The 26,156-nt window shown below is 34.7% G+C and overlaps 2 protein-coding genes across 3 annotated transcripts in view; one reads left to right on the forward strand and one right to left on the reverse strand.

Annotated features, from left to right (window-relative positions):
* LOC132117683 (sodium/potassium-transporting ATPase subunit beta-1-interacting protein 3-like) overlaps positions 1 to 1,779 on the reverse strand; it is a 59,838-nt gene extending 58,059 nt beyond the window's left edge. For both annotated transcript variants that reach the window (XM_059526998.1, XM_059526996.1), the window contains exon 1: positions 1,524 to 1,779. In XM_059526998.1, the coding sequence (XP_059382981.1) occupies positions 1,524 to 1,577 (54 nt within the window). In that variant the 5' untranslated portion in view covers positions 1,578 to 1,779. The remainder of the gene's footprint in view (positions 1 to 1,523) is intronic.
* A 5,727-nt stretch (positions 1,780 to 7,506) lies between these two features.
* LOC132117962 (uncharacterized) overlaps positions 7,507 to 26,156 on the forward strand; it is a 49,977-nt gene continuing 31,327 nt past the window's right edge. The window contains exon 1 of the mRNA XM_059527365.1: positions 7,507 to 7,728. The gene's annotated coding sequence lies outside the window, so the exon portion shown is untranslated. The remainder of the gene's footprint in view (positions 7,729 to 26,156) is intronic.

The raw sequence follows: 26,156 nt of genomic DNA on the forward strand, positions 1-26,156 counted from the left end.
CTGGGATTGGTGGATGGGGGAGGCTGACTGAAACAATGCAAAAAGCAGCTGCAAGACTTTCCACATGGAAATGAGGACACCAGCAACTCACTGCCAATATAACACATTGACAAACAACTTCTACGAACACTTAAGCTAGGATGGAGTATCCGATGAACCAAAGCAAGCTGCAATAAAGATTAAGTGACAATTACAGTATAATAGCTTCTTGGAGAGACGAACATCTCTCTCTTTGACAGGAACATTGGTAGATCTAACTAATGACTCCTGCCAACTCTATCCAGAGTGTAAACAGATCAATTTAATGCCGAGGGCCATGCTGTGGGGTCTACAGGGTCATCGCTATGCACTTTTACATACTAAACTATTGTTTAGTAAGCATGTAAACAGTGTCAGCACAGTCAGATATTTATGGAAACTTCATTATGAAGGTGTTCTTTATGTTTTTCACCTGTTATGAGTTCAGGGCCGCAAAGGTCTGTATGCTTTGGAGGTTTTTTTAATAGTATACTAATTATCTACGAAACTGTAGAAGTGGCAGATCTTTTCTTCAGTATAATGATGATAATCATAAAATGTAGATCAGGACTTGTTTTAATCCGTTGATTGGAATGTCAGCTTGCAGTCGATTGTAAGGAAGTTAAAGTGGAATAAAAGAATGGAGAAATCCAACATAAGTCAGAGACATGTCTGCCGTTTCACTAAAAGATGGAGTTTCGATAGTTTGATTAAAAATTATGAGGTCAAAAAAAAATGTAAGCATTCATTAGACCTATAACAACAGGCATATAGAAAATAAATTGGGTGAATTTTCATTTCATGCCAACTTAAGTAGTGGTGCAAATATTTTGATGTCACAAAATGACATGTCGACTCAAATCTTTAACAAATGGTTTTAGACAATTTAACTAGCAACACACCAGAAAAACAAAATGGCAAAATTAATTCATTTTTGATGTGGAAAATATGGTTTTATTGGCAATACTGTGGGATGTTTTTCTTGTCTTATTGTGGTGACAAGTCAACAAATGGTCAGATTTTAAATGTGAAAATGTTCTATATTAATAATATATTGATTACAACACTTTGTGACACTGTGTTGACACTGTTGTGAGAAACAGAAAACCTGATTAAAGAAAAACAACATGAAGTTGTTTTAGCCCTGTATTCTGATCTATCTCAGTGAAAAATCAGTGTAACAGTATGAGAAATGTTCATCTGTGTTGACTTAAGCAGTCCAAAAGCAAAAGCATTAAACTGCCCATGAAAGTATTTTACAGCTCAGGGTTATTTTATGGAGGGGCCAACCACTTAAACACATGTTCGACCTTAACTCTGATCAAGATAAAAGAGTTCAAACACACACAATGTTTAAACAATGTACTCATGCATGTATCCAGCAACATAAACAAAAAGCAACAAACCAAAAGGCAACATATTAGGCTATAAATCAACCAGCTCACATATGTTGAGCAGTCATATTTGTCGGTGTGAAATGCACATTTATCAGAAAACAAACTTACCAACTGAAACGTGCACAGAAATATAAGGGTGCACCGTCCGCTGCAGCAGCCCATTGTGTTAAAGCTTGATAACGAGATCCTGAATATATGAGACTATCAGCAGAAAGTCCTAAACAAACACAGAGAAGCGCGTCAGTCTCTGTCCGACACAACACAAAGCGGCTCCGCTCCCATTGTTTCCAGCGGCGCTCAGTGAAACGCAGATCACTACTGTCGCGCGAGGAGTGTGTGACACTCGGGTGTGAGACTGTGAGTGAAGTGAAGTGCGAAGAAAGAGGGAGAAGAAGAAGAACGGGGGGGAGACGGGGTAAGGGGCGGGGGTCGCAGGCAGAGGGGGTGTATGTAAATCACAGTGGCTTGGTTTCACATACACGGACACAGGCTGTGTGGATAAACCACGGTGTGTGTGTGTGTGTGTGTTGATTCGAACCCAAGAAAAAAGCTGAAAAAATACCCAAAAACCACAGCATTCATGAAAATAACAACTTAAACCAAGCTACGGCTGACTGTCTGGTTTATTCTGGGCTCACAGTCTGGCCAGTCAGCTGGTTTATTTTTTGGTCAACAAACGGAAAGTGCCCAGACCCCTCTAAATCCAGCAAGCTGGGAGAGCACCTTAGACTAGCAAACAAGCACAGAAACCATATCTAAAGACAACCTCCCTAATGAAAAAAAAAACTAAACCAAAAAAAAAAAAAAACTAAACCAACCTAAAACCTAAATCAGCCTAAACCAGTTTTATCTGGTTTGAGATGGTCTTTTTTATTAAGATCAGTCATGCTTGTCGTGATCAGCCCTGGAGACCACATAAAACTAGCCAATAAGCTTAGAAGTCATATCTAGAAACCACATCCCTGCTGAAGGGGGGGAAAACCTAAACCAGCCTAAAATGGTGTGCTGGTTTTATCTGGTTTAAGGTGGTTTTCTAAGCTAAGAAGCTGAAAGTGCACCAAAATCCTCTAAAACACTTATATGTCTAGATAACACATCCCTGCTATTTAAAACAAACAAACATGTAAACCAGCCTCAGGTAGTGTGCTGGTCTGAAATGGTTTATGATGGGCTCCCAGGTTTAAAAAAAACTGAAAGTGCCTAAACCGCTCTCAGTCAGGCCTACAATAACCAGACTGGGAGACCACTTAAGACCAGGAAACAAGCACATAAACAATATCTAAAGACAACATCCCTTATAAGGAAAAAAATAGAGAGAGAAAAAAAACCTAAACCAGCCTACAATTGTGTGCTGGTTATATCTGTTTTAAGATGGTCTTCTTTGTTAAGAAGCTGAAGTGCCCAAAACCCCATCTTTAACCAGCCTTCGTGATCAGCCATTAAAGCATATGTATTATAACAAGCATAGAAGTCATATCTAGAGCCCAAAGCCCTGCTATAAAAACAAACAAAAATGTTAACCAGCCTAAGATGGTATGCTGGTCTTAGATGGTTTCCCAGGCAATTATTCAGATAAAAAATGATGAGTAAAATCAACTGGTCCCCCTTGACATTAGCCTTAGGCAGGGGGTTACAGAACATTTTTCGATTATTATGAGGGAAGATAAATTTTATGTGATCTTTATTATTATTTAATTGTTTATTAATTCATTTGACAGTGGTAGTGACTGCCAGGTTCCCACAGTTTGCAGCAATAAGGACTGCAGTAACTTCAGTATTTATTACACTGATATTTTTTTGTATTGTGTGCGGAGTGATAAATGGCATTGGTTGAGATATTTCATCATCACAAAGGTTGCACAGCAAATGCAGTCTGTATCTACAGTTATTATAGTTATTATGAGGTGTGCACTCTAGGATGTTCGCCTCATTGAAGTCTATTGTCAAGTCCGAGGCGCCATCTGCTGGTCGCGTATCACAACTATATCCTGCCTAGTGTTTTAAGATGTAAAAAATGGTGCTATTTGTTACTTTTGTCAATTTGTCACAAGCACAGTTATCATTTTTCACAACAGTAACTTGTTAGCATAATATTTTCCTGTAATATACTGTTTTTTTGGTTGACACTCAAATCTACTGTATGATAATGAGTTACAATGCAAATAAATGATGCATTGCAGTCAGTGCAGAGCCTAATGAAGGATTTATTCTTTGCGGATTTGACTGGTCAAATTTCCTGTTGCAGTTATATACATACAAAGGATGACTATAGAGCAATATACAATAACAAGCATAACTCTTTTATCAATACATAACTATTGTAAATGTCTTTTCAGAGAGAGAGAGACACTGCATTGACTTACTGATAAGTTCAACTGCCTAAAGCTATATTGCTCTTTCACCTATCATATTCAGACCCATATTTATTTACATGATAAACAAGGGCTTCCATTGCCAAACGTCTGTAAATAACACCCACATTAATAATATCACTTGTTCTTTCCTAACCCTTGTCTTCTATCCATGACAGCTGTGGCTCTGTCTGTGCTGATCCATTATAGAAAAGCGGTTAAAAGAGGTTCCTCCCCCATGCTGCTCTACTCTTTCCTCTCTGAACATGAAGAAGAGTGATGAATCTTTTACAGTTTAAGCATGTATTGCCATGGAACACTTCACTTCTCATTACATCACTGTAGCCTCTGCTTCCTCTCTTAAAAGCTTCCCTCCTCCCTGTCACACACACACACACACACAGATGCTCAAACACAAACCGCTATAAATAGTTTTTGGTGATATATTTAGATGAGAGAACTGCAAGTACTGTTTTTTGAAGAACATTATTCTTTTGCAAAAATCTAATTTGTATGAAGATTTTGTAGTAATTCTGGTTTGCAAAATTTTATGAGACATTTGTGCATTTTGTTTGTTTGCTATCATCTTTTATTTCATTTTTATTAGTTTAATGTTTTTATTGAAAACATTATTCTCTTATTATTCTCTAGATTGTTAAAGAATATTAATTGCAAAATGTAATTAATATTATTGCAAAATGTAATAAGACATCTGTACACTATTATTTGTTTGTTTTAAATTGTTTTAATATGTTTTCATTGAAGAATATTCGTTGGTAAATATATGATTTAATGAAATTCAAAATGTTTTGCAAAATTAGATGATATATTTGTACACTTTATTTGTTTATTTTAAATGCCTGTTTCTTTGTTTGTAAAGATGTTGTATTTATTTAATTAATAACATTTTTGCTTTGTTTTAGTTTCTTACAAATTCCTTTGTAAATACTTCATTTTAATGTAAAAAGATTATCTTTTAATATTAACCATTGCTTGCAAAATTTGGGGAGACATTTGTGCTTTATTCATTTATTTATTAGTTTGTTTGTTATCACTTTTATTGATGTTTATTTCTAAGTTTATTTGTTCATTGTTTTTTTGTTTTAGTTTGTTTTCTTTAACGAACATTTTAATATTAATTTGGTAACACTTTACTTAAAGTTTTTATGCTTAATGCATTACAAATGTTTTCATAATGTAAAATATAATGCATTTATTCTTTTCATAAATAATTGTAACCTAAATTAAAATGCATTATAATATTAGTAGGTTTGTTTTTCATGTGTTTAAATGCATTACTATACTTTTTTAAAGGTGTAACAACGAATATTAAATGTATTATAACTGTAGTTACAATTATTCATGAGATCATATTAAATGCATAATTAATGCATAAAACATTATAATGCATTATATATAAAGGCTTAAGGTAAAGTGATACCATTCATTTTAATGTAAGAAAGGTTTAAAAAATAAATATTTACAATGACTTGCAAATTTGATAAGGAATTCATTCATTCGTCCATTCATTTTTATGTATTTATATTTTAAAGTTTTGGTGAAGTCCCATGGTCATAAAAGAACTGTGATACAGTAAGAATGTCTATTTTACTGGATGTTGCCCAAATACTGTATGAATCACCACCGTATGCACTTTACTTTTAAAAATGCATTTATTATAAATTAATTTAAACATTTTAAATTAATTTAATTAAAAAAGAGAATCCACAGATAATAAAATAGGATCATAAAGAAATACAAATAAAATAAATAATACATATTTTAGAGCTATTTAGGTAACACTTTATATTAGAGTTACCATGTTATTTACACTAAATTCAATACATCACAATAGCGATAACAATTTGTAGTTATAAGCTGCTTCAGAAAGTACACACGTTGTTCATTAGTCTTACCCACTTACGTGTACTGATTAATGCTGTAATTACATTGGAGCATGAACACTTATGTAAAGTGTGGCATGCAGCTATTATTTGATTAAAACTATTGATTTCTACAGTGCACATTACAAGAAAGGGTTGTATTCCGGTGGAGGCAGTACAATATAATACAACTTTATTAATCCCAGAGGTGCCATGTAGTTTCAGGCATAGCACAAGCAGACACTGAGACATGCAAGTGAAGAACTAAAAGCCATATGGTAAGAGTAAGAGAGATCATTGATAATAAATAAAATTATTTCCTATGAAATATACAGTGTTAAAGAGATATAGAATATTTAATACAATGTGAACTATGCAATAACGTAAAGATGAATGACAACCAGAACCAGAATAAGGTATCAGATATATATGTGCAGTGTTCAGTGTCCTGTCTGAGCTCTCAAACTGTGTATTATTGGTGGGGTCAATGTTTTTTGAAGCAAGTTTTTTTGCAGGTTCACCAGTAGGTGGCGACTCTGAACGAATCATTTAATAGTTTGTTTAACCCGATTGATTAAGAAATACACATACTGTACTTTATTGTTTCTCCTCTATGCCCCACCTTCTGAAACACCTTGTTTTTTACAAAAGCTCATTGGTCTGAAAAGTGAGGTGTGCTCTGATTGGTCAGCTATCCAGTGCGTTGTGATTGGCCGAATACCTCAAGCGTGTGACAGAAATGTTACGCCCATAAATATATTATGATCCCCTGTCCTATGCAAATCTTCCCACATCATGAAGTAGAGATGTGAGGGCGTGTTAGAACGAGGCGTTTTAGGGGGGCATGGATGAGTCTCAACTTTGATAAAGAATATCTCTTTGGATTTGAGACTTTAGTATTTGCAACTTTACAGATCTTCTTTATGCACCAAGAGCTTGTAACACTCGAAAGAGGAAGGAAAAATTGAAAATTGAAATCGCATCATATGACCCCTTTAACAGGTAATATTTCAATCTAAAATCTAAGTCCCTCAAAATTAACTTCTAGTTTATTGAACTGTTGTATAAAATCAGTACACTCATGCTGCCTCCTTATGACTCCAGTGATTTCTTAGAAAAGCCCAAGTCGTCAATGCTTAGAACATGACGTTATAAGTAGCCTATTAAACTTAATTTTTAATCTAAACTTGCCTAAGGAGACCGGGCCATGATCTTTATGCAAAGGCTATAATGTCACAGTGCAAACCTTTTAGAAATGAATTAAACGTGGTTTTATACAAAATATCAAACATTTGATAGCTTTTTCTTTCTTTCTTTCTTTCTTTCTTTTTTTAGCCAACAGATATTGTTAATAGCCTAATGACTTCTATGATAGCCTATTATAAACGTGTGACAACTCGATATTTATGAAACATTTCCGAAGTGTGCAGTTCAATCTTTAGGTTAAATTATTAGTCAACTTTTGTCTGAATGGTTGTTTATTTGCTTATTTAATGTTTTTATAGGCTATAACTTGAAAAAAAGTAATACTGCAATTTACGTTTAAATGATTTAAAGATTTAAGTTTTGTTTTGAACTATTAGAAACCAACATCACAGAACCATATAAAACACATTTGTGTAATTAGACTTTCAACGCCAAACCATATTGTGACAACTAGCCCCGCACCACCCAATATCTGACCGCGATAAATGTAAATCTTAACTCTTTCAGAACTGGGCCGATTTTCTATCCCACTGCACGGCCCAATCGCGTTAATGATGAATAGCATCGTTTCCCCATTGGGTGGCGCTGATCGGGCTCGCGCAGACGGAGGGATGAGTCTCATCACATGGTCCTTATATGCCCAGAGAAAGCCTCTGCGCTCTCGAAACTCAATCAGAGTAGGCGTCGGTGCGCGCGCTCCGCAGCAGATGAACTGAGAGCACGAGACCAGCCGTGATGCCCAGCGTGCAGCGGTGTGCGCCGGAGGAGAGCTGACGAGCCGCGGTTTGTCACACTACAAGTCTTCTTCTCACGGAGGATGGCAGGGATGCTGCGCGCCGCATCTCTCTCTCTGGCTCTGTGAGACAGCGCACGGTAAGCGCGCTTCATCCTCCCTCACTGACCATGCCAGCAAATGTTGAACTTTGAGCTGTTCTGTCTGGCAGTCGGAGGCGTTTACGTGTTCGGCTCGGTGGGTTGTTGAACAGAACTTTATGAGACTCTTAGTAGCTGTGTCACTTATATAACTATCGTTCCGTATAGCCTAAATATGCTGTGTGGTTTCAGACTCTAGACGTCTGGCAGACAATAGTAGCCCGAGTCAGTCTAAAACACGATTAGGGTTGTGCTGAGATCTTTTTCAGAAGACTGGAGATCATTCTGAGCTCATATTGATGTTCTTATTGATTCGGGATTTTCTTGAGAGGAGTGGTGTAGAGAAAGAAACAGTAAGGGGGAGATGGTTTAAAGGGTGTCCTGAATGAGTGTTTTGAAATGAAATTTTGCTCTTCCTCTGGTACTGATAAAAAAAAACCTACCAAAAAGAACCATGGTACAACCAGTTTGTTTTTAGGACTATCAAGCCATTTCTGGTGCAAGTACTATAGCAATACCATAATTTGTTGGATATGCTGCATGGTGCTTCCATGTGTTTGGGATGGAACCATGTTATTTAGACATAACACCATGGTTTTATGTACATTTACCATTGTATTTTGAATATGTGCCATTTGCTACCATCTTTTACAAAAAGTACTGTGGCAAGACCAGTGATTGTAATATATGGTACTTGGAAATATTTATACTTATTTCATTATAAATAATGGTGTCCACAGTACATCCAAGAATACACAAAAACCATTGTATTTTTTTGCAAGTTGTGTATTTTTGGATACATCTTCTCATATCTTGATATGTACAGTAATAACAGTACTAATATGTAATAATATCTGATGGCATTACTGCCCAAAAGTACTGTTTGTGTAGGGGATATTATTTAATGTGGTTAATATTATTCCAGTGTGTGTCATTTATTTCTTTGCACCTGTGATTAAAAAAAAGCACCTTTCATCATGTCTGCAGTTTGGGAGTGAAAGTGTTAAGTTATTCCTCCTGGCCCAGCAGGATAGACTTTATTAAAGCTAGAAAGTGACTTGTAGCGAGTGCTTATGCCCCCCAGTGCATGCTGACCGAGAAACTGTGCGAGTCGGTCCGATACAGTGAATATGGATGAATGAAATCCTCTTACACTGCAGCTCAGACTCACTGTGTGTGTGTGTGTGTGTGTGTGTGTGTGTGTGTGTGTGTGTGTGTGTGTATGAGAGAGATATGCTGTCTATGGAGGGCTTAGTGACTGATGAACTGGCGTTTGCACCTTTTTGTGTCAACTGTGTTGAGTCTAATGTCATCAGCAGAATAAAAATGTACATTTGATAATTAAGTTGCAGGATTATGCATGTCTAAAGCTCTAGGACAGAAATCACCCATTCACTCTTCTGATTTTGGTCAGTTTAATCGAGTCGCAGCTTGTTCAGATAATTTACTTCATTCGTCCACCCTGATATGTCACTCAAAACTCAAAAACTCACAACTGTTTTCCTGTTGAACACAAAGAATTATTATCAAAATATCAAAGCTGCCGATCATCACTGATGTTCAAGTTCAGCTGCATGATATTTTTGATGTATTAAATAATGATTTGTTGTAAAATAATTATAATATAATATATTTACTACTGCTGTCAAACGATTAATCGCGATTAATCATCCAAAATAAAAATAATTGTTTGCATAATATATGTGTTCTCTCTATATTTATTATGTATATATAAATACACACACATACAGTATATATTTTAAAAATATTAACATTTATTTCTATATTTATATTCATATAATTTATATAATAAATAAATAAACATATATATATATATATATATATATATATATATATATATATATATATATATATATATAAACATAACCTATTTTTCTGAAATATATACATGCATGTGTGTGTATTTATATTTACATAATAAATATAGAGAGAACACATATATTATGCAAACACAAAAACTTTTATTTTGCATGATTAATCGCGATTAATCGTTTGACAGCAGTAGTAAATATATAATAATCATAATTATTATTATTGTTTACTAGAAAATAATAATTTGTTTTATAAATCAAAATTATTATTATTATTATTATTATTATAATTAGCATGTTAGGTCATTAGGTCATGTTATGTACTCTCAAATCAAATATTAGATACTAGTATTCAAAAACAAGTAAGTTATTACACATAGGGCATTACGTAGACTAGGACTGTCTACAAAAAAAAAATATATATATATATAGATAGATAGATAGATAGATAGATAGATAGATAGATAGATAGATAGATAGATATGCATTGATGAATAAATACATAAATATATAAATTACTTTCTCTCTTTTGCACATATATGCAATAAAGCCCACATGCAAACTGCAAAAATGGCATGACCTTTTAGAGCCCATTGTTTTGTTGCTTGACTCTTATATATTAAACATTCCACATCCTTACAGACTAGCTACAGTGGCTGCATTTTTAACCACATGACCGGAGTCTGTATTGTGTGACGTGACAGACGGTCATGCTGTCACAGCAGGATGCAGAAACTCGCTCACTGTGGGTTTAGCTAAGTGTTTGAAAGGTGAACGAATGGGTCAGTTTGTATGCAATATATGCATTTGGTGTAGACACTCTCCTACTTGTGCAGTGCACAGAGAGGGTTTAATATGCAGGCCGTGCACTCCTGCCACCGCTGATGTCAAAGTAGATTCAGGATCAAGTAACACTCGTATACGCTTCTGTATCTTAAGACAGACATGAGCTGAGAGAGAGAGAGAGGGAGGGAGAGAGTGAGGGAAAAATGAATAGTCCCTATGGATTAGAGTGGAATATGTGTGACTGAGGGTAGAGGGAGGGTTTAAGGCACCACACTGTATGAAAATCCCTTAATAATTAACACTACACAGTGCAGGAGGATAGAGGAAGGGTACAAACGGATGGAAAACCACTGTGTACATGATAGTTACGCAGAGTGGTCAACATGTTAACTAGAATGAATGAATTCTACTGAAAAGTGTTGGGGGATCTCCCAAAATGAATGAAACATGAAGCTCTTTTTAAAAGCGCTTTAGTGTGTCACCTTAAAGGGATGGTACAGCAAAAATGAAAACTGCATGTTGTTTTAAACCTGTATGACTAATATTCTTCTGTGAAACATAACAAATATATTTTGACATTTTGAAATGTTTTTTTTTTCTTCATGTGGAAGTCAAATGGTCAGCAAAACAACTTGGTTATATATTTTGTGTTACTCAGAAGAAAGCAAGCCATAAAGGTTTGGAATGACATGAAGTTTTCTTTTTTTCTACTTTTTTTTTTTGCTAAACTACTTGAACTAACTCTTTTATTCTTTTGGCTTCTTGAGTGGACTTCACTGTTGAGTTTGCGGTGGATTGTGCCATGAAGGACCTTCAGCATCCAAAGCACAAAAGGCTCCTGGTAGTGGAAAAACATTCTCAATTTTACAGCCTCTTCACTGTAAAAATGACAGCTCAAAATTGTTCACCTTACTAAGATTTTTGCATTCACGTTTGAAAGTTTGCGTCTGCCATCTTGTCACGATGCCAGCGGTAACTTTCCCTGGCGTCTTTGTCGAAGTGAAACATTCCTTCTAATTCTAGTTCAGATAATTCAGAAAGTTCAGATAATTTGGCTTTTTCAGCTGGGGATTTACACATTTCTGAATTAATACTTAGGCACTATACAACTCTTTATCGGTCATCTTTGGCAATATTTGTATTTGTAAGGTCTCAACAACACTGTAAAAATAAACTACTCATTTTCCAGTTTAGGAAACCTTTTGAGTCTCAAATACCAAAAAATGCTATTTTCTTGAAACTACACAAAAATCCTTGTCAGACCAACAAAGTTACCCCAAATGTTGCCCCAGCTAGTCAAACACAGTTATCTGAACAAAGAATTTCATATTGTTTCAATTTTAAGGCTTTGTGAGTTCCCAGCATGCATTGCAGCGTGAATAAATTATGCAGTTACTGTTATAGCATTATTGTTTTGCTGCTTGCTGACTATATTTCAACATTTTTATTATTGTTTAATCATTATTGTTGGTTATTTGTTGTACTGTGATGTAAAGAGCTCATCTTTTTATCATGTGTTGGTTGTCACCGTTCTTGAGGTTTGTGTGTCTAGTTTTGATGCCTAGAGTATGTTGAACTGGTCATGTTTATGTTTTAGATATAATAATCTTGAAAATTGATTTACAAACAAAGACAATGTTGTCTTTTTCACCTTTGTCATTTGAAAACAAACATACATTTTTATAATGTGGAGACTTTTCAAACATAATTCTTTTTGTTTCCAGAAAACAGAAAAAAATGAATTACCTCAGTGACAGTAATTGTTGTTTCAGTTGCTGTGACAAGAATTTTTCTATTAGTAAAATATCTGGTAATCAGAACTCAAAATAGTAAGCTTTTACAGACTTGAAAGTTACAGTAACTTGAATTAAAAAAACTTTGTTGTCAGAACTTGAAAAACTTAGCTGACGCAACTTAATAATTGTAGTTCTTCAAAACGTAAAAAATAAAGTTGATATCTTCAACTCAAAAGTTCTGTGCCGTCGGGTTGCCTTGCCAGAGTATATAAGACGCTGAAGATGATCGCAAAGAGGAGAAAAATACTATAGCAGACAGAGCAAGATCACTGTTCACGATGTGCGAAATATTGGAATAAAATCCTAAATAATGAATTGGGGAAACTATCTTCAGAAAAGTTCAGATGGTATTTATTTTCATCTTACCTTTATTTAAATCATATTAATGTAGTATTTTAAAGCGCAGCGCTGCTTTGTTTACAGCGGTAACCAAGGAAACGTTCTATCGCTGCTGTTTCATAAGTGCCACCTGCTGGCAGCGAGTGAATTTGCTTCTCATTCATTCAGAGAATTTGAGCTGAACTTTTTCTTTTTTACAGTGTGTTTTCATTTTGCCATTATTTCATAATTCCATCATTTTTATTAGTTATTGGTATTTGGTTATATAAATATGTCTGTAAATTTTATTCATTTTATTTCAGTTTTCAGTTCAGTTTTAGTGTTAGTAATTCTAGTATGTTTAGTATATAATAAATAATATATATAATTTTCAGTTATTTTAGTATGTGTATATATATATATATATATATATATATACATATATATATATATATATATATATATATATACATTAGTTAACTAGTTAGTTAACATTTAGACATCTAGTTAAGATGTCCTAATTTGTAATAGTTTATGAATAAAGCATTGAAATAATGCCGTGTCCTCTCTATTGTCTCAGGCGTTTATGGCCTTGCTATTAATAATTCAGAATCATAATATAACCATTCAATGCTAAAATAAGTCTTGTTTTAAGGTTTATAGTCGACATCAAATCAAAATTAACCATACTTGCTTGCTTTATGCACGCCTCTTTTCTTATTATAACAATTTAAGACAACATATTAAAAAGACAAATGTCTATGAAGACCTTAAGTTTTTTAGGATTAAAATGTTTAATGCTTCCTTATTCTTGTTTTTCAAAAAGCAGTTTTCTATTCACATCCCACAAGCAAAAGAAACCCGTATGTGGTGCCATTTAGAATCTATTTTTCACAAGAGTCTATTGGTTTCTGGGTTTTTAGAGCACCAGTACACAGATGGCTTTCTGTTTGAAACTTTTGAAAAAGTTCTCCTGTGGGATCAGACTGAAAACCCCTTCTGGTTCCCTTCTGTTATTCACAGCTGAACAAGAGCGACCTGCATGCATTTGGTTCACTGACATCATCTTCTGTCTGCTGGGTGGAGAGGCGGTGACCCGAGGAACAGCCTCTCGTTGCATCGAGGCCGACAGAAAGTGAGACTCATGCTGCTGTTCCTCTCATCCAGGCAGACAGGAACCCCCTCGTTCTTGATTTCTCATCACTGGCTATCATATGGTCAGGAAATAGGAGTGGGCTGCACCAAACTCAATAGGCATTTAAGCACTTAGGAGTATTTCGGGGCCTGTTGTGATACGCATTAGACCAACAGGCCATAACACTACACAATATTGATTCATTTCCTCAGGGCGAAGGGCATAATAGCCTTTATCTATTTTCTCTCCTTATCACCTTTGTTGCCTAATCACTTTGACTGTTTGCTGCCATTAAAGTGCAAACACCATAATTTCCGAAGGGGAGACAAACTCTGTCAGTAAAGGGATAAAGCATTTGTGGTGTGTATTGGGCATCATTGATGTAACAGTGGCATGGATTTAGTGACATTTCACTCTGTGGAAGAGGTCACTGAAGCCACCGGTTTTGTGTTTATAATTGATAGTTCCTACTTCTGAATCAGACATCAGTTGTCGTGATCCTACATGTGATGATTATTAACCAGAAGAGGAAACGGTGGACGTGTGTAGAGACAGACCAGTCCGACCGAAGGAACTTTTGTAAATGGTCGCAGCTAATGCATATTGACCTATTTTTTCTGAGGATGGTCTGAGATCAGCTTTCCATGTCCTCTTTTGGCCCCCGCTGAGTCCTGGTTTCTGTAGCTCACTATGGTAGTGCGCAACAGGAAAAGTGCAGCGTGCCTGTGAGCTGCAGAGCATCCGCCTAGAAAACACAGCAAACTCAGCCACAGATCTGAGAGAGAGAGGTTCAAGTGAAAGAAAGGAAGAGATTTTGGTGGTTGTGGAACATAGTTGACTATTGTTCAGTGCACAAAATATAACCCAAAATGTCAGAAATTGCTTTGCAATGTATTGATGATAATAATAATATAGTATTCATATATAATAGAAACAAAAACAATAACTAAATAGTATAATAAATTAGATATTAAGTAAAAATAAGAATTAAATATTAATAAAAATGATAAATCACTTCCTTTATACATTTAATTATGCATATGCAAATACTTTTAGCCAATATATTGCAAAAGCATGTTATTGTTTTTCTGTGGCTGCAACAAAGCTCAATATTCTAGGGGGCGCTAGAGAGCACATTGACATTTGAAGTAACTTTGGGGATGGTTACATAACAACAGTGCACTAAAAGAAAAAAATATTTTTATTTTGAAAAGTTTGACTTAGTGCAAGGCAATATACCGGTTCAAATGGGAAACTGGATTGAATTACACACATGGTATGAACTTTTGAAAAATGGCCACAGACAGCATTATGAATTGAGAGGAGATCCCTGTTAACTGTATACACTTCTGACTAATGGTTTGAGAACTATTAATAACACACAACTAATTCTTTAACTGCGCAAATAAATCAACTGTAAATCGACGTTAACAGAAGCAAGAGATGCTGAAGATGATCGCAAAGACAGGGCTCTCAAGTTTTGAACTGAGTTCAGAGTGAGATTTTGGTGGCGGCCGCAATGGCGGCAGGGGTTTGATGGGGATGGGTGTCTGATCTCATAAATGACACATATTCTTACAAATAAAATAATATTTATTTAATTCAGCATTTATTTGTGTGTGTGTGTGTGTGTGTGTGTGTGTGTGTGTGTGTGTGTGTGTGTGTGTGTGTGTGTGTGTGTGTGTGTGTGTGTGTGTGTGTGTGAGTGAATGAGTGAGCGAGAAAATGGTCAGTGTTGTTTATTGTATTATAGCACTGTGGTTTCAGGCCAGCCATTTTTACTGTCATGATGGATGACAGGGTTCCATCAAGTGCTAAGCTGTTCCTAGTTTTGGTCTTGTTTAATCCCACCATGGAGAAAACCCTCTCATCATAGGCATTTGAATGCAGGAGCACTAACACCAATGCAGCTATTTTAGAAAGCCTCCCTGCTTATGTCCCTCTCACCTTGATGGACACAGGAGATCTCGTCTGCAGACTAAGCACCAGTAAAAAAGAGCTGGTGGTTCCCATTGTGATGAATGGCCATAGGGTTGACCACTCCTTCTTAAAGGAGCACATAGGTGGCTGCTCTACTTAACCCTCTCTTTTTCCCTGTTTCCAGTGGGTTCTCCACTGTTTCCTCTATGGTGTCCTCCACAGTCTCTTCCATGGACCCATCCTCTATTGGCACCCTAATTGCCTCCTCCACTGTCTTCTCCACAGTCTCCTCCTCTGACCTAGCCACCCTTTTAGGGAGCTGATCTTTTAGAGCAAAGCATGAAAGAAAGCTCCTTTGCCTCTTCCCCTGACATCTTTGAAATAGACCAATGCAATAATCAATATTATACATTGGATAAAATATAATGAAATAGCCTAGGCAAAAACGTTTTCAAAATGGGGACCAGGATGTTGTGCAGTAAAAATAAAAGGAAAGAAAAAACTACAAATAATTCAAACTATTATGGGTACTGCCAACAAGTATTATGGATAGGCCTATTATATTAGTCTCTTATATAAAACTGTCAAAGTAGCCCCGCATCCTCTTGCATACACTTTAGCCATAAAAAAATAATAGTGGGCTAATAATAGGCGCAAATGCTATGGCCGACCACGTATGATGGCCAAAATTGCGTGTGTGTCGGGGTCATAATAACCATCAGACCAAAATATATCTGTTTTAAAAAAATTGAAAATTCATATATTGATAAAAAAAAAATCATATAGTGAAAATAGGGGTCATTGTAATGGCAAGTCAATGGAGTTGGACAAAAACTGGGGGGGGGGGGGGCACATATATTCCCCAGCAATGGTGCGATGACTTACTGTACTCATAGGATGTTCTTCTCCCACGTTGATCAGTGTGTAGAAATTAGTTCGGCGAGATGTAAATCATTTAAAATGTGACAGCCACTGTCCTCTTCTGTAACCGTTACGTTACCTACTTCAGCGAGAGTCTGAATCTGTGTTGTGCACGAGCCTGTGGAAATCTTACCCAGATACAGCAATGCTATTTTCTGATTGGCTGATCGGTAGCTATATTTTTTTATTCGATTAGCTGGTGTGTGTCAGGGCCGTCGGGGAACTCACTTGATTCCTCTACCTGTTTCACGGTTTAAAAAATAGCGCCGCAACTTGGTGGGCGTTTTCCTCGTAATGTCTCTGCATGAGAAATACAAGGTGTGGGGTCTCACGCCCAATGCGTGAGACTTGAGAGCCCTGCAAAGAGGAGAAAAATACTATAGCAGACAGAGCAAGATCACTGTTCACGATGTGCGAAATATTGGAATAAAATCCTAAATAATGAATTGGGGAAACTATCTTCAGAAAAGTTCAGATGGTATTTATTTTCATCTTACCTTTATTTAAATCATATTAATGTAGTATTTTAAAGCGCAGCGCTGCTTTGTTTACAGCGGTAACCAAGGAAACGTTCTATCGCTGCTGTTTCATAAGTGCCACCTGCTGGCAGCGAGTGAATTTGCTTCTCATTCAGCCGTCTACTGTTTCTGTTTCGTGTAGGTCCTATATTTTATGTACTGTAGCATGACTTCACAGAGCTAGGGTCAAACTGTTCTGTTTTTGCTTTACATTTTGAAATGATACTAATCACATTTTCTATCAAAACTGCTCATACTATAATGTAGCAAGTTTGTTTGGATCGTTGATTGAAGCACAGTTGTTCTTTTTAAAAAAAGTAAGAGTAAAACTGTGGTAAACCGTGAAACAACCAGAATTCTAATCCACTGGTTCACATACAGATGACAATGTCCTTGAAACAATCCCGTTCACATAAATCGGCAAATTAACTGATAATGCTGCATCATTCATAACAGTCCAGTTGAAGGCTATATCACTTTGTAAAGAAACACTACACACCTGCACACACAGCCCTAGACAGAACACGTGATGCGTATGAAGTCACAGTTTTCCAAAATTCACCTTTGTGTAGTTTACATGGATAATGGTATAGTTTTCAAAAACATGCACTTTTAAAACTGTTTTCAAAAGCTTGTGTTTTCAGGCCCCCAATACGCTGTTGTCATATAAATGAATGGCAAAATACATTTAGTTTTCTGTTTTTGGTTGAATGATTAATGAGAATTACTATTATAGTATTAATATAAATCTCTAACAATCAATCTTTTGCCCTCCTTATGTTTCTATATATGTTTCTAATTCGGCAGCAAATGAAGACTGGAGCCAGGATGTGATTTTCCAAAAAACATTTTACTTCAAAATCAGTTTAATAAAAAAATATTGAAGTCACATAAATCACTATTTACTCGCTTATATTCCACATTCCACTTATATTCTGCTCATTTACAACAGTACTTAATTATATTACATTACTTTATCTGCGCTGTGGTAACGTTTATCATGATGTCGATCAAGTACATCTGAATTTGAGTGCAGTTGTCCACTCAACTCTGGTTGGACTATTTTGTGGTGCATCGCCCAATGGCCCTAATGGAGAAACCACCCCTGGTCATATATATGAGGTGAGTTTTTGTTTTTTTATGGCTTTAATTAATAAATTTTGAAGATATTGTAAATTGAATCGTTATATGTTGTTTTAATAAACTGAGAAAACAAATCACTCATTTTAAATAATTTAACATGAACAGAGATGCTGCATTAATTGCGTCCAATGTTTTCTCGTTGACACTGCATTATCCCTAAATGCATGTCCCACAATGCAGTGCTATAGGCTCCAATTGAGAAACTGACAGATTTACTAGATCAGCTTGATAATTTTAACAGATTCTGTCGATTCTGTCGACCTCATACATTTAAGCACTGTATTACTAACATAAGATGTTCCTCTCACCATTGCATGCCAAAACAACAGGATGTAGGCCATGACTTAGAAACAGACTGTGAATAAATCAAGTGTCTGGTTTCTATTTTGTAATGAAAATGCAGTTGAATGAAACCGTGGAGACCGAGATCAAGACATTACAATGCTTATTTATAGTTTATTTACATTCACAATCTCGGTGCCATCGCCTTGGCAAACGGCAACAGCATCCTTATCAAAACAACACCTACATGTTGTTGTGAGTCACAACAGTCTGCAGTTTGCCAGGAGGTGGAAATCAGTTGTGCTAGTTCAAAGAATCTGTGGTCTTACATATGAAGAAACACACGCTGACATGCAGGAACACGCTCACACACACACACACACACACACACACACACACACACACACACACACCCTTACTGTGCTGTCCTCTTTTACCAGTGTGTCATATGAAGCAACGGCAGACACCAGTGCAAGTCTATTTTTAGCAAGTGCCTGAAAGACGCAAGCACATATGTTAAAATACCGCTTAGCGGAATAGCAGTGTTAGCTATCTTTGCATCTTGTTGCATTAACATAAACGAGACATGAATGTAACATATAGGGTAATATTTTGAATAGTACAAAGAATGTTTTGTTTGATAAATGTATGTTTTTATGCACTTGCAGAATGTGTATACTTGACTTAGCTATGCTGCTAGTGTGTGATGCTTTTTCATGAATACTGTACAAATTAGTGTCCTGTTACTATTCTAATAAGCATTAGAAGCACAAATTATGTTTGTTGTTGTTGTAATAGCTATTAGATATGGTAGGCAAAATGCTGTCTAACATAAAATTAAGCTAGCGTGAACTGTAGATATCAAATACATTAAATTTCAGTATTACCATAAAATGATGATTTCGGCTGCCAGAAGTCTTGAACCATATCTATCAAATAAAATAAATGGCAAAATTGTATTGATATGCAGTGTTGTGTTATTTTAATATTGCTTATAAACTGCACTGAAAACAAATTGTAACTCGCTTGAGGGGTTGCTCTGAAATAATTTTCACTCAGAAATTGCTAGTAAATTTTACAAATGATAACAATAAAAAAGGCAGGTAACACTGAATTTAAACTAGATTTTTTTTAGAAAGACTGAAATAAAATATTCCAATAATCTTTACAGGTTTTAAACATTATTAAAATGATTAAAAAATATTTTCCTGTGTATTATAGTATTTATTAATATTATTCTTTTATTTTTATATTTTCAGTTAATCGTAATAAAGTTCATGTGCTTTTGTCATGTTTAAAAGTATAGTGTATAATCTATTAATAAATAATTTACAGTGTGTGTGTGTGTGTGTGTATACATATATACATACATATATACACACACTGTATTTTATTTCATATTATTTCAGGGTTAATTGTAGTAATTTTACTTCAGTTTAAATGTATTTATTTCAGTTAGTTGCCAAGGCAATATTAAAAATGTTTGTTTATGTTTTATTTTTTATTTATATTTCAATATTAGCTTTATTTCAATTACTGAAAAATGACAACTACTATTTTAGTTTTAGTTAACAATAACAACACTGATATTTAATGTTCTATATTAAAAACTAACTCAAAAAATGTAATAGAAAATAAATAAATATAAAATAAATCTTAGCTTGGTGGGAAGACAATTATATTTATTTATTTATTTATTGCAAATATGGCATTGGTGACTGAAACCCTGCTCATACAACCCTGTTATTATAGTTTTATTTATTTTTTTAAATATCAAGCAATAATTTTCTTCATTCCAAAATTTCCAAAATTAGCTAGTCCCTTCTGAGTGACATCTTAATCGGCTAAATTGGTAACCAATAACCATTACTCATTCCGCCATTTTTTTATTATTTTGTTTTTACCAGTGACCTTTTAATTTGAATGTATATTTAATTTGTATTGCAAGAAAATGACAGAATCACAACAAATCATAACATAAAAATCGTAACTCAAGATTTATAATGAATTTTAATAATGAATTAAGTTCATAAAATATTTAGCATGACCACCTGCAGTTGACAATCTCAGCACCTTTTTAAAAAAAAAATTATTTTCTTTTTTTTTTTGCAGTCATATTTTACACCCTACTCGTGGAATGAGCCTACTATAGGTATGAGACTCTCAAAGAAACAGTACAGCAGGTGAGGCTTGTGCTAAAGTGACTGGAGGATGAGAGAGCTCTATTTCGGGAGTTTTCTTTGTTGAATTAATTTAGCTTATTTATGCATGCACCTCCACATGAAAGCATCCCGCGGTCCCTAGTGGAACTGATGAGTTGTGGAATGAGAGGAGTTTTAGCTCTTTCTTTCTCGCTCACGCTCACTCTCTCTGTCTGATTCACTTCTCTCACGTCTTCTGTTCTTTCTACCCATTTTTCCTTCTCTTTTTCTTTCCAGATGAATGAAAAGGTCACTAAAGTGTTTATTCCCAATGCGATTGTGTGCTTTATTGAACGTGACGAATAGATTTGTGTCGTAGCGATCCCTCTGATCAATAGCTAGAGTGTTCTGAGAACTACGGAGGACTCTAATGAGATTGTTAGTAACCCAATTAGCTGCGAACAGCTTATGAATTATGCAAGCCGTTATGCTTGGCTGCCATATCAAGAATAAACTAAACACATTATTATCAACCTGATTAGTGGTGTGCAAGATCAATGAATGTCAGTCTTCGTTATTAACTTCATGACTTTGAATGCGCCTTCGACCTTCATCGTATTTTGAGCTAAACAATCAATTCTGTCTGTCCAGTCAATGACTTTATATCTAATGACACTTTTATTTGAAATAGACCTGACTTTTAATATATAAAAGCCTTCGGTTAGTGAATAAGATGAGGTTGTGCAACTGTTTAGAGAGAAAAGAGGTCAAGGAAAGATGAGCGGTTGGTCAAATTCGACTGGGACTACATTTTTCATAAGTCTGTCAGGCGTAAACCTGCTCCTGCTTTCAAGCTGCATAAAATCAATGAGTGCACCATTAACCTACGATTGCACCGGTTCACTTCACCTCTGTCCCCCATAGTTCATGACCGCATGCGAACACCTCACTCTCCTGTTAAAAAGACAAACCAATCCAGAGCAGTTTGTGTATAGTAACTAATGTAGAAGGAAAATCAGCCAAACACACATTTGTGACCCTTGACCACAAAACCAGTCTTAATATTTCAAAATTGATATTAATACATCATCTGAAAGCTGAAAGCATCATCTGTTTGTTAGGAACGGACAATATTTGGCTGAGATACAACTATTTGAAAATCTGGAATCTGAGGATGCAAAAAAATCTAAACACTGAGAAAATCGCCTTTAAAGTTGTCCAAATTAATTCTTAGCAATGCATACTACTAATCAAAAATTATGTTTTTATATATTTTTATGGTAGGAAATTTACAAATTATCTTCATGGAACATGATCTTTATTTAATATCCTAATGATTTTTGGCATTAAAAAAAATCTATTATTTTGACAAATATAGTGTATTTTTGGCTATTGCTACAAATACACCCCTGAGACATAAGACTGGGTTTTTGCTCCAGGGTCACATATAGCTTTAGAAATGTCCTATAACTATAAATATTCTGCCTGATTAATGATTAGTGCTGAGCTGCTATGAAACTAAATCATGTGTGTCTTGAAATCCCACATTACACTGAAAATAGATCTTAGAGGAATATTCTGGGCTATTTACAGCTTCAGCGTATTAAAGGCAGGGTAGGTAAAAAAAAAAATGTATAAAAAACTTTTTTTTCCAAATTTGTTTAAACTTTATTTATATATCAATACATAATTAAAATGTAAGTACTCTGAAAAAGAAAGTATAAAAATCGAGTGTCTGTAGACCTCTCACGACTGTTTTAAAGACAGCTCATTATTTCGATTCACTCCACCCCCTCCCTTCTGGGCTCCTATAGATTATTTATTGTCTCTACTACGGCTCGCTAAGTAATGTTATGTTAGCTATATTACGCAGCTACGTGTGCTAATGACACATGCTTCATGAAAAAAATATGTATGATCAAAATACAAAAAGAAAGATTTACCTGTCCAGCAGAAATAAAGCCATCAAGGAATTACTTTTCAGCCCCTTGAGTTCCCTCAGTTCTCGCCATCGTTGGAAAGCCGCGCCGATTTTAACTCGCGTTTTATTTCTTTGTTTATCCAAATACTTTTTGTTCATTGCCTTTTCTTGTACTGTTACTGTCTTCCTTTTTTTGCCTGGTTTGCCTTCACTACTGCATAGGCTGGTACTGTGAATTTTGCTTGCTGTTTCTCTGCCATTGTTTTGGTATTCCTAGGATCCGTGCCTGTTGAATTCCTCAAATCAAACGTGCGCGCGCAAGTGGGCAGGTCATGTGTGGCAAAAGGGTGGTTGCCATGGTTGCGAGAGAGTGACAGTCGCCTAAGCCAATCCTATGTTTCATCCCGAAATGGAAATAATGAGCTGTGTTTAATACAGATTAAACGGTCTAGAGTCACTCGATTTTTATACTCTTTTTATCAGGGTACTTACATTTTAATTATGCATTGATATATATAGAAAGTTTAAACAAATTTGGAAGAAAGTTGTTTATACATGTATTACCTACCCTGCCTTTAAATTTAAACTTCAATGTACAGCATTTTTCAGGTTGCTCGCTTTCTTAAAAGAAATCACCAGGTTGAGTTCAAGTTGAGCACAGCACAGCACTTGTGGCATTGATTAAAGTTTTGACTTGTCTCTCCTTTGCTTTAAAAAAAATAAAAATCTTTTAATTAAAAAAAAACAGCGAGGTTATTACAGTGGACGTATGGGGGCAATCTGTAAATGATCAAATGTTCACTTTTAGCACTAGTTTAGTGGTGTGGCCAAAAGACACACAGAGTGTGTATGTTAACATGATTTTAATGTTGAAGGAAATGCTTACTTACAGTAGCTTTTCTGTGTAAAGTTGTATATTTGTTGACACAACAAAATAAAGCCCTAAAACAATGGTAAAAATTTTAATTCAAATATTATATATGAACCAGTTAATAATGAAGTGTTATTTGAGCTGTAAAGTTATCTAAATCATCTTTTCCTACTCTGAGGAACTTTTGGTTAGACATATGCATAAACATGAGGTTGAAAAAAAAAACGGAATTTGCTTTTAAGAACAAGGCTTTTTCTAAAAATCGAAATCTTTTTGAGGCTTTAGGTTTGAAGGATTTTTAGTGGGTGATTATTAAAGAAGCTCCCTTTGTCTTTTTGCTGCATACTGTACACTTCAGACGTCTCACACGGCTGTTATATATTATTCATGTGAGAATTATGTAACGGTGCCTACGTTGTGAAATGTCATAGAGGATTCAGAGGAGTTTGTTAGGCATCAGGTTCACAGATTTGATCGTGGATGGAAAGACAGTTACACTTTATACTGCCACGGACAATCAAGCGTCACTCTGCTTTGTTCTCCCGCTGGAGAAGGAGTTGTGGAGCGGTGTGTGTTGTGTGTTTGATCACGATGTGTCCCGGTTGCAGTGGTGTGTGGGTGTGGGTTCGTGTGCTGATGTGGAGGTAGGGTGGAGGTTGCCTGCACCTTTGCAGAAGAAGGTGGAAAGTGGGTGAGTCATTCAAAATTAAACCACAAGAGCAAGAGAGGATTTGTGCGCTCTGGGGCTGCACACACACACCTGATAATGCAGGTTAATTAATGATTAACCTGACATTTTATACATAATTAAATACCCTTTACCTAAATTAAGAAATTCATAATCAAAAAACAGGTCAGACGACTGTCCAACTAAACCCTGATCTTTCTTTCTAAATCGCTTGATTTACTATTTATTTGTATTTTGATTTGATTCAGAAGCAATATTTTATTTGTAGCAATTCAGTTTAAACGAAAGGACAGCAGACTGATTCAGTAACTTTTTTTAATAATGTTCTTAGCTGAGAAAAAACAAGTCAGAAATAGAAACAGAAAACAAAAATATTTAAATGTATAATTATTAGTGTATATATTACATCATATGTATATGACACACACACACACACACACACACACACATAAACAGTCAATATTCTTAAAACATAAAAAACTAAATTAAACATAAAATATGTAGCAATATCAATTATTAATAAAACATTTTATAATTATTTTTTTTATAAAAGATTATATATTTAATATTACACAAATCATATAAAGTTATGTATAAATGTATACTCTATTTTTTATGTAACAATAACAACATGTATATAATGATTTGTATATGTGAATATATATATATATATATATATATATACATATATAATATTTTTAATACTTTTATATATTCACATTATATACAAATCATTATATACAAATTGTTGTTATTGTTACATTAAAATATTCTGTAACTATAACAATAATATGATAAAATAAAAATATGAAAAAATAAAATAATAATAAAATAATATTTTCAAATAGAAATATTAAAAACACTATTTTTATGATTTTTAATATAAAAAAATCATAAAAACGAAATTTATATTAATTTGTTCATATAAAAATCATAATATATATGCATATATGTGTTTATATATATATAGTTAAATATATATATATATATTATATATAATATTTATATATTCACATATACAAATCATTATATACATGTTGTTATTGTTACATAAAAATAGAGTATACTTTGATACATAACTTTATATGATTTGTGTAATATTAAAAATATAATCTTTTATAAAAAAAATCATATTTAACTATATATATATATATATATATATATATGTATATATGGATATATATTATGATTTTTATATTAACAAATTAATATAAATTTAGTATTTATGATTTTTTCATATTTTAGAGTCATAAAAATAGGGTTTTAATAATTCTATTTTAAAATATTCTTTTATTATTTTTCATATATTATATTATATTATATTATATTATATTATATTATATTATATTATATTATATTATATTATATTATATTATATTATATTATACAGATTCATTATTTGAAGATTTTCTTGTGTAGGATCTGTGTTGGTCAGTTAGCTGGATTCTTAATCAAAGCTTTGAGAAACGTTTCCCATCGTCAGATTTCTCGTTCCTCACAGGACGTCTTATCATCTGTCATATCTCAGAGTTGAGAGCAGAGAAAAGGCGGTCAGCTTGTGAGGTGACCCCGTCAAAGTCACAGAGCAGGAGACGTGTCTCTGCACACTGGGTGTCTGTCTGCGCACTGATCAAGACAAGAGCAGGGTGTGTTTCTCTGTCTGAAATAAAGGGCATGGAGACCGAACGAGAGATGAAATGAGTAAAAGAGCATTCGTAGCATGGCATTGGTTCTTTCTGCCTGCGTGCAGGGCTCTTTAAGCACTCAAATTGCTTTCCGACTTCTGCGCTCTCCTCAGGGAAATACAGACGCAGAATCAGCGTATGAAGGAGAGCGGACACTGAGCCGCCTGATGGATTGGCTTCTGAGATGTGTCTCACTGTCTCTTTTTTGTGTGTGAAGCTGAGGCAGGCCACTAACGTTTATAAAGCAATATGAGTTTGTGAAACCCCAGAGGTGTTGTCAGTCTGTGAAAGATGTTGTTAAGTCGCGAGCGCACTATTGAGACCAACAGATTCTTAGTGAGCAGTATAATCTGTCTCTCAGGTTAAAGCATTGATTTACCCTTAACTTATGTTTTGTATTCACAGTTTTCCAACCCCATATGACTTCTGTTCATCTTTGAAACACAAATGAAGATATTTTTAATTAAACAT

Source organism: Carassius carassius, chromosome 37 (genome assembly GCF_963082965.1).
Source record: "Carassius carassius chromosome 37, fCarCar2.1, whole genome shotgun sequence".
NCBI classification, from domain to species: domain Eukaryota; kingdom Metazoa; phylum Chordata; class Actinopteri; order Cypriniformes; family Cyprinidae; genus Carassius; species Carassius carassius.